The 16511-nt window shown below is 39.8% G+C and overlaps 1 protein-coding gene across 3 annotated transcripts in view; it reads right to left on the bottom strand.

The window, feature by feature from the left end:
• LOC310940874 (mitogen-activated protein kinase kinase kinase kinase 4) overlaps positions 1-15345 on the bottom strand; it is a gene marked incomplete at its 3' end in the record, with an annotated part of 64527 nt that extends 49182 nt beyond the window's left edge. For all 3 annotated transcript variants that reach the window (XM_083905910.1, XM_083905912.1, XM_083905911.1), the window contains exons 1-2: positions 15228-15345; positions 13946-14011 (exon numbers count right to left, since the gene is read on the bottom strand). In XM_083905910.1, coding sequence (XP_083762036.1) covers positions 13946-14011; positions 15228-15284 — 123 coding nt within the window. In that variant the 5' untranslated portion in view covers positions 15285-15345. The remainder of the gene's footprint in view (positions 1-13945; positions 14012-15227) is intronic.
• Positions 15346-16511: the final 1166 nt, after the last annotated feature.

The following is a 16511-nucleotide window of genomic DNA, read 5'->3' as shown; positions in this document are numbered from 1 at the left end:
CCAAATAAATGTATTTACTGATGGCTATCAGTAAATGAAGAGGATTTCAACAGATTTGATGGTCTTCAGCTTTAAACCTCTGTTATGTATTATTGGTCTGCTCATGATTATCACTGTAGTTGTAGATAAGGTCTTAACATGAATACCTGAAATACTGTACATCCATAACACTATGTAGGCCTTTTTGGGAGCACAAGAAATACAGAATCATTGGAATCACTACATTTACAAATATAACGTGTTTGTTTCAATTGAAAAAAAAAAAAAAAAAAAGTAGAACAATTCATCCTCAAGCCAAGTGCATGTTAATGTTTTAGCGCAAAGAACACTGATACAAACATGAACTGAACATGTTGCTGAACAAATAGCTGTGAAGCAGACTCCTTATCTGATTACTTACAGTTACCTTGCTGATATTTTTTTTCCCCACACATATTTCTCTCTTTCATTTTGGATGCGAGATCTACTGCATCTGACTCACAGGGCCTGTCCAGTCTGGACTTGATTCTGTTCCCCAAGTAAAGGACATTGTCTCCATAATTACAAAGAACAGTGACATTCATGCAGCCTCGGGCTTGACTGTGATAAATAAGGAAATGGCCTTCCTGTTCCTTTAGACTTAACGGTGTCTGCCGGCAGTACTGCCACCACAACTTCCAATTGTGAAATGCTCTTCTCACAACTGTGCTATTAACAATCTGCACAGACACACACACACACACAGGTTTGCACAGCTAGTCTTCTTAGGACACTGCATTGACTTCCATTCACAATTAAATACCTAACCTTAACCCCAATCTAAGCCCAAGTTTACCTGTAAAAGTTGTGAGAACCAATCAAAATGCCCTCACAAAGATAGGAATCTGTCCTCACACCTACGTACACACACACACACCCTCACCCACGGGGCTCTATGGATGTTGAGGTACAGTAAACTTGTTGTTGAGAGAATTGAACGCACATCATATGACAAAGTGCATGCAATCAAACACAAAAATAAAGCCAGACACACCAATGTCATCTCCAAAACAGTCTGTCACTAACACACAATATAACAGGATAAAGGAAACACTACAAATGTTGTGTCAGTGAAAAGGTTACAACAATATATTCATACAAATGCAAATTAGAGAGGAGAGAGACATTTATAATGCAGACAGCGGGGAGATAAATGAAGCACTCATGTTGAATCGCTCTGCTCCTCTCTCAAGTTGTTTTAATCTCACACTCCCTCCCTCCTCTGAGTCTTTCTTGCTGTCCGCTACAGAGCCTGTTAGCGACATCTCCCCTCTATAAACTGCATGTAAAAACAGCGCTACAAAATACTGTGTGCATGTACATTTGTGTGTGTGCGCAGTATAAATCACAGAGAAGCAACACAGTTTTACCCCCCTTTCCATTCACATGGAACTTCCACTGGCTGGCACTACATGGTTGAGAGGTTTACACTGGTTTCTATTATATTGAGAATAATGCTGCAGAACAAAATACTCTGTTAATGTGAGTGCAGTGTGCATGTGTCTTGTGACTCTTCTCGATGAGTACAGCTATTGACCCAGTGAGAAAACATCATTGTTACTGTGTGACATCACTTTAATTATTGGTTAAAATGCTGATGATTGTGGGGATGAGAGATAATCTGGTCAATCTATCAATTTGTTCGCTTATCATCACTGTAAATGCTGCTGATGAGCAAGATTTGGGTACTGGTACTGTATGTAAGGTTCCAATACTGGTACCCCTTTTCAGCACTTTATACACTTCTCAAAAACCACCTCCATTGCACACACACACACATACACACAGGACAGAGGGAGCAGCCACAGTGAATAATATCTTTGTTTCTCGCCTTTTCTGCAGATAGCACTCTGTCATTTATGAAGACAAAAACAATCCTCCAGTCAGCTATTGTTGGCTCTGTGAAGCTGAGATGTCTATAGTTTACATAGTTTTTAACCTTATGATTTGATCCCTGGGCCACCAGATTTGTGTTGCCAGATCACAGTAGAAGGACAAACAGGCTTTTTATTTAATATCTATAATAAAGATATTAAATAAAAAAAATTGTGCAGTGCAAATATTATATTATAATATTAACTCTCACTTGCATCCAGAGCAGCTTAACATAACTGCATCAGGCTCTGGTTCAGGTAAGCTACAACAATAGAAATCCGTGGGTGAGAAACAGTGGCGAGTCTGCAGCTTTAGGGCGCTATAGGATGATGATGCGTGGCAAACTGTGCTAGTTTGCCTGTAGAGGAGGAAGAATTGGGAACTGCCAGACTCTCCTTCACATCCTCCCTTCTCCCCACTTGTAGATGTGAATGAGAACACTGAGGCTGTAGCTGTTAATACTATACTTCCAGTGAAAGGTGCAGATAGAGTTCACACCAGTTATGAACTGCACCGGAGTTCATTTGCAAGCAGTCTGACACCACCTCTTTCAAGCGGACCCAAGTTTGGTTGTTGATCTGCATCACACTGATCCAAACAAACCGTACTAATGGGGGGAAACAGGTTTGATTTAACCACATTAAACCAGGCAGGTGTGAACACACCCATAAATGTGTCTTTGGGTACCACAATTTGGCACCAAGCGATCAGTAGTAGTTTCAACATAACTCTGTCTATGTCATTAGAAGTACCAAGTTTTGTTCTCCGCCCTATAGACTGGGTAATCCATAGAAATTATGTGGTCCAGTGCTGGGTTCTGCACATGGCTGCATATGTTTTGTTCTATCATGATGGGGAGTAAAGGTTCAGGCAGTCATTCAAACTTTGCATCACACAGTCAGGCTTTCTGAAATCCAAATTCTGATATGATTCAAACTAGTCTTGAACACATCTATCTGTACCATTTAAACACAGGGTTGCATTAAAGATACAGGTTTTACAATGGATAAATATTAAATATGAATAAAAACCTGATTCTTATGATTAAACAAAATGTTGCGATTAGCTGTAAATGAAGAGCATAAACACTGAATAGTATTAACATAATGAGCATTTTGAGCATTGATTTATTTTGGGACCCCATGAGATATAGTGGAGGGCTCTCAGTGTCTTCATTTGAACACTTCCTTTTAAGGTGAAATGATGGAAGAGACCTTCTGATAGAGGCCATTCAGCCCAGCCATCTAGTAGAAAATGATTATGTTACTTTTTAATCATACAGTAGGGTAGACAACAGGCCTGACTATGTCATTGCTGTTACAGTATCAGTTTATCAGAAAGCCTTTGCTACAAACTTTGGCTGTGCACTTTAAGAAGGTATTAATGTATTTATGAGCCTGAAGCAAAATGACATACATTGCATTCAAGGAAGTGAAAGATTCAGCGATAATGATGAAAAGCTTGAATATTTCAGCCTTCATTAAATTAGATTTATTCTTTTGTTCAGTGTCTGATTTGTGGTAACTCTGTGGAAGGTCAGCAGGAAACACAGGTGGACTTTTAATTATAGTTTTGATATTTCAAGTACAGTAAGGAGGGCAGCTCCTCCAAGAATATCAGTGGAGTTTCACTTGTTCTTCTTCTCGTGATCTCCCCCTAACACACACAAACATACTCTCTCTCTTTGGGGCAATCAGTGCTATCAATGGCACCAAGCCTCATGGGAAAACTGCCTTCCTCTCTCTATTCCAGTTTTCATTTGTCTCTCTCCCTCTTCCTTCCTCTCCTCCTCTCTGGATCCCTGCCTTTCACCTCTGCCTTCCTTCCTATACCCTCACTCACTTTCCTCTCTCTTTTCTCTCCATGACATTCTTTTGTCTCCCTCTCTCTCTCCCCCTCTAACACACAGATGAAGCAAATCTTGGCGATGATGGAGGATGTTTCCTGTCTCTCTTCTATTTTCCCTCAGCTCATCCCTCCACCCACCTCGGCTGTGCAAAAGATTCATTTTAAAATACAAACTGAATATGTGGAGATTTCAAATCATATGTACAGTGAAAAAGGAGAACTCATTGCTTAAATGTGCTATTGTATGAAGAAAAAATATTTCAACACCAACTTCTTTGGCAATGTTCTTTCAAAATGAAGCCTTTCAGAGTTTGATTTCCAGTGTAGTAGCAGCGTTTTTCATACTGTGGTCAGCACATTAGCTCTTATGATTAAGATGAGAATGATATGTGGGCAACAGAAAGAGAAGTGACGATACTGAAACTAGAAACATTTGAGGAAGTGACACAGTCTAGGAACTGCATAGCAGCCAGCTGTTTTATTGCCACACATAGTCCACACTGTGTCCACATGGTTTACTGGTCACCATGTTTTACCGAATGCCTGATTAAAATGACAGATTTGTGTGATATATGTTTTAAACATGACTTGACCACAATCACTCTACATTACATTACATTACATGTCGTTTAGCAGATGCTTTTATCCAAAGCGACTTACAAGGGTAGTGAGTACAACCTGCCAGGGGTGGAATTAAACTTGTGACTATGATGTCTCTGCACACGGGGTACCGGTCTTAATCACTGAGCTACCCCACCCCTTTTCAAAGTGATGAATAAAAAAAATGGAATCTTTAAGTTTTTGGCCAGAGTAGCATTTTCATATTGTGACACGCAAAAACACACAGACGCACACACGGATAAAGCATTGGCTTGCAGAGCCAGGGAAGGGAAGTTCCTTTTGCAAACAGGGAAACGCCCTGACTGTGTGTGTGTGTGTGTGTGTGTGTGTGTGTGTGTGTGTGTGTGTGTGTGTGTGTGTGTGTGTGTGTGTGTGTGTGTGTGTGTGTGTGTGTGTGTGTGTGTGTGTGTGACAAAAGCCTGCACATTATGTCTCATCACGGTATTGCACCAAAAGCCCAATAAAGCAGCTCAGCAACTTCATGCTTATTTGAAAAGGGTTAGACTGTGAACAGTTCTGAGGAATATTTCTTTAAATATGTCAATAATTCTTCAGAACCCCAGGATTGGACTGTTGGTAATTCACAGCAAATCAAAAAATACAAGAAATTCCTGTGAAACTGTTTAACCCACATGTAAGGGTTGTATTTCTTTGTCTTGGGGCCACACAACCACCATGAGCTTACTACTGCCATGTGATTACTACTGAACATAATACATCTTTTAATACTAATGTGTGCATGTGTGTGAGTGTGTCTGTCTGTCGGGGTGTGTGTGTGTGTGGGGGTGTGTGTGTGTGTGTGTGTGTGTGTGTGTGTGTGTGTGTGTGTGTGTGTGTGCGTGTGTGTGAGAGAGAGAGAGAGTTGGAAAAAACATACATTGTCCATGTGAGAGAAGAGAAGAGAAGAGAAAGAGGTAATTGTTTTTGGTCTTGAGGCTGGACATTTCCTTTTTTGACTGCAGGAACTTTTCTGGACCTTTTCAAGGAGACTTGGTATCAGTATCCAGAGTTCCAGACTGAATGATCTGATCAAACAGGCCTGAATGGACACAATGCACTTGAATGTGTCTTCAGATCAGATCACAAAGATTTCATTCAGACTTGGTATGAACTCTTGTCATAGGATCACTGAGGATTGACGTTTATATCAGGTCAGAACATGTACGATGTCACAAACAGAAGCAGGAAACACAAGCGAAAGCACCATGGAGACCAGTGACAGTGTTACAATGGTACTCTTTTATATCGTTCACTTCAGTCCCCTGTTTCAAACTCAGCAACATGCCAGCAACTGAACAAATTTAGACCACTATATTGTACTGGAAAAGGTGTCGACTCAGCATATAGACAGCCAAAACAAAGAAGAAGAAGAGAAAAAAAACATGTTTGGACCACTGCAGTGGGCAATATATTGATATTACAGTGGTATGCAAAAGTTTGGGCACCCCTGTAAATGTTCATGATTTTCTTTTATAATTCATTGGTTGTTTGAATAAGAAATTTCAGTTAAATATATCATACAGGAGACAAACACAGTGATATTTGAGAGGTGAAACACATTTATATGATTTACATAGTGTGCAAGAATTTTTGAAACAAAATTAGGCATGTTCATAAGTTTATGCACCACAAAAATGTGTGCATCATTCTTTTGCAGAAATAACAGACTGTAAACGCTTCCTATAGCTTCCAATTAGAGTCTGGATTCTGGCGGAATGTATTTTGGACCATTCTTCTTTACAAAACATCTCCAGTTCATTCATGTTTGATGGTTTCCGACCATGGACAGTCCGCTTTTAATCACACCACACATTTTCAATAATATTCAGGTCTGGGGACTGAGATGGCCATTCCGGAACGTTGTATTTGTTCCTCTGCATGAACACCTTAGTAGATTTTGAGCAGTGTTTAGGGTTGTTATCTTGTTGAAAGATCCAGCCCCGGCAGAACTTCAACTTTGTCACTGATTCCTGGACATTGTTCTCCAGAATCTGCTGATATTGAGTGGAATCCATGTGACCCTCAACTTAAAAAATATTCCCAGTCCCTGCACTGGCCACACAACCCCATGGCATGATGGAAACGCCACCTAATTTTACTGTAGGTAGCAAGTGTTTTTCTTGAAAACCGTGTTCTTTTTCCGCCATGCATAACGCCCCTGTTTTGCCCAAATAACTCTATTTTAGTTTCATCAGTCCACAGCACCTTATTCCAAAATGAAGCTGGCTTGTCCAAATGTGCTTCAGCATACCTCAAGCGACTCTGTTTTTGGTCGGGTGCAGAGAAAAGGCTTTTTCTGCATTACTCTTCCATACAGCATCTCCTTGTGTAAAGTGCGCTGAATAGTTGAACGATGCACAGTGACACCATCTGCAACACCATGATGTTGTAGGTCTTTGGAGCTGGTCTGTGAGTTGACTGTGACTGTTCTCACCATCCTTCACCTCTGCTTATCTGAGATTTTTCTTGGTCTGCCACTTCAGGCCTTAACTAGAACTGGTCTTCCAATTCCTCACAGTGTTTCTTACAGTTGAAACTGAGAGCTTAAATCTCTGAGATAGCTTTCTGTATCCTTCCCCTAAACCATGATGTCAAACAATCATTGTTTTCATGCTCCCATGTTGCCACTCCTCAGCGAAGAGGCAAAGAGGAGAAACAATTACAATTAAATACCCTTTCTCATGATTGGATTCACCTGTGTATGGAGGTCAAGGATCACTGAGATGACCATGATGATCTGTAAATCATATGAACTTTATTTCTTCTCAAACATCACTGTGTTTGTCTCCTATATGATATATTTAACTGAAATTTCTTATTCAAACAAACAATGATTTATATAGGAAAATCATGAACATTTACAGGTACCACTATATATCTGTATCGTGACAGGAGACAAGATTAGGTCATAGATTTTGGATATCATCATATCTAAATTTGCCCATATTTATAGTCAATTGTATGCCGGCTTTTAGCTAGGATTTTTTGAGGGTGTCCCCCCCCCAAAAAAAATTGCCGGGCATGCAGAGCTTTAAAGCCTGCTATAGCCTGTAGATATCCAGATTATTTATTGTTTTAATTTATATCATGATTTATAACAAGATCGAATTATATAAAAAAGCATATCGTGATAAGTTTTTTTCCCCAGAGTCATTAAACCCAGAAATCAAAGTTGATTGTATCCATTCCCATTGAAGACCTAAGTCATGAATATGTGGATTTTTTTTGCAAATGGAAAAAGGGAGTTTAATGAACTTGTAAGGAATGCAAAGATCCGAGTCCACTTTTTGCTCTTCCCCCTTAAAATCAGCTAAAAGCAGCTCCTAAAGCATCACTCTCTGATCTGCCGAAGAACATATGGGTGGAGTTTGCAGCATTGAATGTCACATTGGTCAAGCTCACGCTTCATTACTGACACCAACTAAAGCAGCCAACAAACATCCTATTAGATCATCCTAAAATTCTCCATCATTTACCACATGTGCACTTTTTTCTAACATTAATTCAAACAGGTCTTTCACAACAACAGTGTGACTTGTTTTCTTCTTTCGTGCAGCGTTTATGTCCTAAAATTTCACAGGTTTTTTTTGTTGTTGATGTGTTATTGCTGTCGTGTCTCTAATCATTACAGCTCTTGAAAAATGAACTGAATATTCTTTGAGTTCCTAAGTAGCAAGTGATTTTTCAGTCTCTGGGGCTATTTGGATAAAAAGGTCTAATTGTTTTCTGAGGCCCTCACTCCTCCCCATCTGCCTCTCCACCTCCTCTAACTGTATCCATCCTAGCATGTCAGGACTGCTAGTCTGCTGACGAGGAGACTGTTCCACTGAATTTAAATGGAAATGAGGCTAACAGGCTCTTGAGGCTTTGCTCCAGCCTCACTTCATACCCACTGACACAGGGGTTTCACTGACTGGCAAAATTGACCCATGGTATGTTGCAAGATGAGCCAAAGTAATTAGTAATTACTACAACCCTGAGGTTGAATGTATATCAGCTGTAAAGGGGCGTTCACATTAGACATGATTTTGAAACATGATGAGGGTACATGGAATTTCATATCACCTGAGTACGACAACATGAAGAATTTGGACCACAAACGATTTTCCAAAAAACAGACAGTGGATAATTATGGTTTGGTGTAGAGGTCAACTGATATGGACATTTCTATGGCCAATAACAATCTTTAAAAATCAGTGCAGCCAATGGCCGATATACAGTATGATACAAAAAAATGTAACACTAATTGCCTTTCTCTCTGGTTTTGTGTCTGCACTTCAGCACACTTGTGTATTTTGAATAAAAATAACGCATAAAACAAAATATCAAATTCACAAAACAGATCATAAAAACCCAATCACTGTCAAATAAACTTTTGAATGAAAGCAGCATTTATGCATGTTACTGTGTGCATATGAAGGTAGTCAGAATGGAATTTTTGATTTCAAACTTTCTAATTTTCAAATTAACTGTGTGTGTTCTTGAATTAATAACTAATTAACTGACTCATGTTGCAGAGCATTGTGTGCGCTTGTATTTGTTAGCTCTTTAGGAGCTTTATCTGACATTAAGACTAACCCTGTCAGGACCAGTAGTCAGGGTTCCCACGCCTTGGTTGACAATTCCCTCAAATTCAAGGACCGAATGTGCTGTCCACTTTTACTGATGTGCAGCACGCTCTGCGTTTGGCCAAGTCATTGTCCTTGAGATCTTGGACAAGTCAGCCTTTTTCCATAATTTTCTTTGGTGAGCCAGAGATCTTGGAATTAGCATTTCCCAGGCATCAAGTAATTTGCTCTCTCGCTTAATGTTACTCATTGGGAGCTCAGGAGCAGAGACATGAGCGCAGCCTCTGCTCATGCCCCTTTCAGCGTCAATCAGCGCGAGTGAACGAGACTCTGAAAAAAGGAAGTTTGAAGCGGCACCGTCTTCGTAAAAGTGGAATGAGAAAATGAATGTCAACAAACAAACCACGGTGTGAAAGTGTCTGTTATGCAGCGCACTGAAGTTGGTTTGAAGTTGGATATTCGACACTCGCTCTACAGCGCCACCGTGAGCAAGCGTCATCACCCGTCTCTTTCACTTGCAGCAGCATGGTGTATTTGTAGTTGTAGTTCCTGAGAGTGGGTTAAAATGTTGTTTATTTTTATTGGATAGCACTAAACTTTATTTTTAATTTGTGTGGTTTTATGTTTGCCGTTTCATTTGATCTGATAGTGTACTATTGTTAAAATAACGTTTGAGGTTTGATTATATCTGTGCTTTTAATTATTTTTACAGTGCAATATTGCCTTTGCTAGTCTGAGTAGTTTCATATTAAGATATCGAACCTGCCCCGATACCGTGGCCCAAAAACCGTGATGCATACCAACCGTGGGAAAACTGTACCGTTGCATCCCTATTGTACAGTGACCACAATACCGCTAGTTATTACGATTCAATGTTTGTTCTGTGTAGATCTATAGCTGTTAGCTGTGCAAACCTGAGTGTGTGTGTGTGGTGTGTGTGTCTGTGTGTGTAAGGGAAGTGAGGTGACTCCACATTTTGATGTAGACCAGCCAGCAATGATGGATAATGACACTGCTCATCTGCCCAACGCTACACTGTACACAGTCAGTTATGATCTCTCGTGTTATTATGGCATCTGTTAGAAACATTTTTGTTTCATTATGGAACTGTGGCAGGTCAAATGAGACTATGGAGGGCTGCCACAGCGTATATAATTAATGGGAAACACGGATTCGAAACTAGCTTTCAATTGATCTACGCTCGGAGTTTTTAGCTTGTGCCAACAGGGTCGCTCTTATGAATTGCTTAAACTGCACTGTAATGAAAGTAAAACACACATATAAATAAACAGAGGGAAAAGCCCAGATGCTACGTCAGCAACTCCAGCACACACATCAATCAACAACCAAGTGTTTTCTTTGGGGGCCATGTGTGTGTTTGTATGTGTGTGTTAGTGTAGTGGAAGTCATTGTTCTATCAGTCCAGTTCAGTTCCTGCTTGGGTTTCCCACTGTGCTTCAGTGAAAAGAAGAATATTTGACAAAAACATGATTTGAATAATCAACATATATATATATATATATATATATATATATATATATATATATATATATATATATATTAGGGTTGTCAAAAGATTACATTTTTTAATCAGATTAATCACAGGGTAGCTGTGGATTAATCACGATTAATCACGATTAATTACCATTCGTAAATTTGCCAGAAAAAATGTTCAATCAAATGTTCTCTTTATATTGTTGTAGGAACGGAGAGATAAATAAAGTATATAAAAATATAAATGTAAAGAACAATAAAATACTGTAAATAACTTTGAAAAAACATTACACATACACATTGCACTGTAAATAACTCACATTATAAATAGGGATGGGGCCGATCCGATCCAGTATCGGTATCTGGTTCCGATACAGACGTCAGCTAGCATTCTGACGCTAATGTTAGCTGCTGTCTGTGTCCCCGTTAGTTAGAAAATGACTGTTAATGTTATGATTATATCCTTATCTGCACCAGTAGCTCCACTTACAACTGTGTGTCTTTCTTTCTTTTTTCTTCATCCTCTTTTTTTTCTTCCTCTTCTAACTACCTGATACCTGATAACTCCTCTTCATTTTCCTTCAGCTTCATTTACAACATGCAGAACGATAACTTCACACAGGTTAACGTGAGGTGACGTGGGGCCCCTTTAGTGGGGTTTCCTACTGAGATGTCATTGTTGTTTAAGGGGGACGGGGATGAGGCTGGTCACTGATGCATTTAAGCAACAGCCCTCAGGCTCCGAGTGTCGGGTGCCCCCCTATCGGCTCGGGCCCCTAAGCAGTTGACTGCCTTGCCTGTTCATAAACTGCACGTCTACCCGTATCACGATTAAAGTGAGAAAGTGCGTTAATGCGTTAATTCCACAAATTAATCATCCTGCGTTAACGCGTTAATTTTGACAGCCCTAATATATATATATAATATATAATAATATAATATATGATATTATTGGTGAAGGTCAGTGACAATTTGAGCTATTCACAGCAAAAATAATTAGTAGCATTATCATAATTACTGTTACAAAACAATCCAGTGGAGTGGAAAAGTTCAGTTTGGTAATTTTTTTTGCATTAACATTCAGAATAGTACAAACATAACCAGCCCCAACCATTCTTTTGCACGCTTCCCTTGGGATACCAAAGGAGAACAGTAGGTACCACTCATGACAGTCAGCGGATTGGGTAATAGAGAAACATCACTCCCTTGCAACCGGTGTTTCTTCAATGCCTGCTGTCTTTTCTCATACAAGACTTGACGTCTTCGCATTCGATGTCATTTGTTGTCGTCACACTGTTACGACGTCACGCTGGTGTGGCAAAGCCCACACCACCTACCAAGTATACTATTCTCAGTCAAAAGGCAAGCCTGACCCAGGTTTTTTACCACTCAAAACCATACCGTACCACGACGGAAACACAGCAAAAGTAAAAGGTTCATAAAAAAACTAAAAACGACTGGTTGTGGTTTGTCATCATCATGACAAACACAAAAATTATTGCCCAAGTCCCTCTGAATGGAACTGCCCAATATGGACTTTTCCATTTGTTAAAACATCAATGAATGGGAGTCACAGTATGAAATGTTTGATTTTTCTACTGCTGTGTAACAGAACCTTGTGCAAAGGCCAACACAGGCCTTTGGCTGTCCTGTGCCTCTCTTGCAACATTTCCTCTTTCAGGAAATCAAGTGGCAATCAAGGCTCACACCCACTTTCTGTCAGTCAGTCACACACACACACACACACACACACACAGGTCACTCACAGGTAACATGCACAGCTGCAGCTGAAATAATAAGTCCTGACTGCCTGCGTGGATTAATAACTGAATTGAAAAGTTTGAGCAAGAGGCAAATGAAACACGTGTTAGAAACAAATGTACAAAAACATAAATAAGTGTTTTCATCAATATATATATATTATTTAATGTATAATGATCAATGCATCAGCCTTTAAAACCATGAAAAGCCATCACAGATACCTTATCACAAGACAATATCTTGTCTCATGTCATTATCTATACAGCTCTAGTAGCCATGCAACATGAATGAGAACAGTCATATCAGAATCCATGTGGCTTTTTTTCCCGACGCTCATGCATTTTGAGATTTCTCACAGCTGTCAAACAATAATAGAGCAGAGTGTCAACCATCTAGAGCTAAATATCCCCCACAAATTCGCTGAGAAAGCATTTGCTTCTTTATTTCCTCTATGAGGGATCAATAAAACTTACTTTAATCATACTGATTGACCGCTTCTATATGGAGTGGACTCACAAATATAACATTTTCTCTTGTTGCTCATGAAACATGCAAACTAGGTATTTGTCCATGTGCATGCTGTTCGAGAGGACATACAAATCTGATTTGAACAAATCTGATTTTGAACAATGTGCCTTGTAATCTGAACGTAGCCTTAGTTAGGGGGGAAAAAAAATGGCTGATTATGAATGTGTGGTGGGACAAATTAGTCTATGGTGTCCTGCCAGTCTAGATAATTGATGAAAAACTGCTGAAATTGCTCTGACAGACTCATCAGACATTAGGGATCACATCCACAATCCCTTCTCTGATTAGGTTCCAAGTTTAAACACAAACACAGAGGAGTGTAAAAACTCTGTAGTCACTCCAAGTGGACATCATTCTGCAAGATCAGATGTTTTTGTATAAAGGTAACAATTATTTTTGCAGTTTACTGATGTGTTCACGTCGTGTACAACAAATATTTAAATGAGCAACAACTTACTGTTAATAGATCATGTGATCTGGGCAGAGTCACAGTTTCAGCAGAAAACCTAACTTATCTTTAATATTTTACTGTGAATAAACAGCATTATAATTTTTCTACATGCAGTTTATTTGCAAAATGGCAGGTATTAGCACTTTTCTAAAACTTAATATGTAAAACAATGAGGTTACAATTCTGAGGGGTGTAAAGCCTTGTTTACAGAATCATCAGTTATCATGAAGTGATACTTGTCCATATAGTCACAGTGGCACAGTTAGATTGAGAGCAAAAGCCTGTGAACACAGTGCACAACCATCTGCACAGGCCTAAATAAGACTAAACACCTCCCGTAACCACAAACCACTAGTACACATACAAACAGATATTGCGATAAGGAAGTGAGCCCCACCCTGAGCCTTTTAAAAAATGATGCACATACTGATGTTTTTGTATGTGTGTGTGTACAGGATATATCAGTCAACTGAGAATTGCAACGTTTTTTCTTGCCAAGTAAATGGAAGTAAACTGTAGTGTTTTCCCACAAGTGACACGTCAGTTACTGTAAAGCGCCGCATCTGCATGTGACACGGCAGCTGATGGATCACAGATGGTTTAGCCTTTTTTTTTTTTCTTTTTTTTTTTAACAGTCTAATTTATAGCCAACGTTAATGTACATAGACGCGATTGTGTTTAGCTGGAGACAGGACAATACAATCACATGATTATTAGTATAAAAGCAGTAGAGCAGTGTTTCAGGAGGGGAGGGTCAGAGAAGCATCATGAGAGCATCTACCTTGTACACTTGACCGTAGGTTCCATTCCCGACCACCTCCACCAACTCAAAGATACCTGCTGGGTCCTATAGTGAGAGAAAAGACCTTATTATAGACAATAAAAAAGTGAAATGGGAAGAACTGAGTCAAACAGAAAGAGTGTTAACTCTAGCTTGCAACACTAAATTGACTTTTACATTTTGCAACATTTTCTGACATTTTATGGACGATTACTTACTTACTTACTCACATATGAAAATAGAACATCAAAAATCAGGGCAGCTTATGGCTGTTGTTCTTTTCCCCCCTGCTTTTAACAGTTTAACAATAATACACAGAATAGCATAACTTAAAAAAACACTTAAGGTCTGTCTCTTCAGTTTGCATTTGCATCTGCACCGCACTGAATAAAGTAGCATGTATCAAGTCTCTGAGAAGTGACTTAGCCAATGCATAGGCATTAATAAGAGCAAAGGTTTCTACAGTGAATTGTTCACTGATTCACCAGTCTCCCTCTACATTTAACAAGGCCATTATGCAACAGCTTCATGCCAACAAGTAATAACAAACAGTTTTGTAGTGAGTGTTGAGGGCAAATGAAGAACAATGCAGTGTTTGAGTAGGATGTGGACTGAGGAAGTGGTACTGCCAGCATGGATAACATTGTGAGCTACAGGTTGTGAAAATAAGGCTTGAAAATCACTGACATTTTTCTTCAGGGTGTCATTTTACAGGCCCTGACATCACTGACTATACAAATGTGTTGACATTAGGAAATATATATATAATGCAATTACATGACTGAGACATGATTGGTAATGAACACCATTCTCAAATGACTGTTACAGAAATGCAGTAGAAATAACAAAAAAGTGAATTGGGTTCAAAATCACTACATTACAGTGATTTTTGTTAGCGTTTCTATCACTAAAATACACGTCCACTTGTTGCAAGTCAACTTTTCAACAATTCTGCCAAAGGAAAAGAACAGCAGTGTGTAAACAATGCAGAGCTGGTGAACTGACAACAAACGGGACAGAGGAAAAAAACAACACAGAAACATACGATGTGACAGGATTAAGCGCTCGACACTTTTCATACAACTACTTAACACACGGTGAAAGTTTCTCCGACAGAGAGAAAAGTTCACGTCGACCTGTAGACAATGAGTTTAAAAGGAAAAACAAATCTCAGCGGCTGTGCTTCAAGTCACCGTTAAGTTTTCAAGGAACACCCTCCACCACATCCTACTGTTTACTCAGGGGGTTCTTTTAAAAGAGAAGACAACAGTTGATTCCTTACTCTCAGCGCAGCGAGGTCTATACTGTCCAGACTCCGGGTGGTGTTTTCTCTCGACATTGCTGCCAACAAACTTTGTCAGCGTGTTGTCATGAGTGGACGAGACATGGACGCTCTTTAGTTTCTCCTCTAAACTAACGGCTTTTCCCTCAGCTCCACACCATTCTGAGTTTTGGCTAGCCGCGTCAAGCTAGGCGGCGCCAAACTAACCACATCCGGAAAGACCTTTCACAATAATTGTCGTCGTAAAGGGACAGTTCAAGTTTTTCGTGTGGTTGTTTGAGTTTGACACATTGTTAACGCCAGAACCAGTACCAGAACCCAGACAGAAATTGAAAGATAAAATCATTATTAGGGTTCGAGCACGACCGTGCAAGAAGGAGTTCTTCTTTTTCTTCTTCCTCAAAATAAATCGCATTTTTGAGGGCCTGAAGATGCCCGAAAACTCACAGATTTTTACTTCAGACTCAGGCTCAGCATGTTGCTATTTCCACTTACCTGTCATTACCTGCTCATGTGTGACTGTGCTAGTTTCCAGAGCCAGTAGTAAAGTTTATTAAATCATTCCAAAGTATCATGTGGACCTTTCACTACTTAACGGTGAAGTAAGTAGTTTATAGTGCCATCTAGAGGAGAGGCTGAAATTTACAACAAAGACCTGCTGCTCTCCTCACCCCCTCCCTTCCCTGAGCGCTACGGTATCCGCAGCTGGTCAAATGTCGTCCTCGTCGTCTTTCTCCGTGTCAGCAGATGAGGTTCGTGAGGCGAGGGAGAGGGCGAGCTACCGCGGCCGTAGCAGACGAAGCGGAGAGAGAGGAGGCGGGACTTCTGCTACAAGTAAAGAGACGCTTGATTTGTTCTCTCGCGTTTGTCCTTACAGGCTCCTGTAGAAACATGGCGTCTCGCTGCTAACAGTGGCTATGCAACCGCGTACCGCGGTCATGTTATTTAACATGACTTTTTGAAACACTACGAAAATGAAACAAAAACTATTATACAGCGACTAGACAATGCAGGAGCACATAATATGTATAAAAAAGTGGATTTTGGGTTATATAAACCCATAAATACTACATATTGTACCTTTAAGGCGGGGCTAAAGATTTGACGCAGAAAACTTCTATGAGGTCATCTGATGTCAGGTTAAACGCACATGAACGAAAGTTGGTACACGCGTTCATTAGGTTGGGACGGTCATAAAAGTCGATGACGACTTTCACGTGAATCCTACAGGACTACTACATATTGGATTGCACGCCAAATCGGAGGAGTTTTTGGCCATTTCAC

This window comes from Microchirus variegatus (assembly GCF_963457635.1).
Source record: "Microchirus variegatus genome assembly, chromosome: 19".
Lineage (NCBI taxonomy): Eukaryota > Metazoa > Chordata > Actinopteri > Pleuronectiformes > Soleidae > Microchirus > Microchirus variegatus.
The sequence above is the reverse complement of the archived record's forward strand: the minus strand, read 5'-3'. Positions and strand labels throughout refer to the sequence as shown.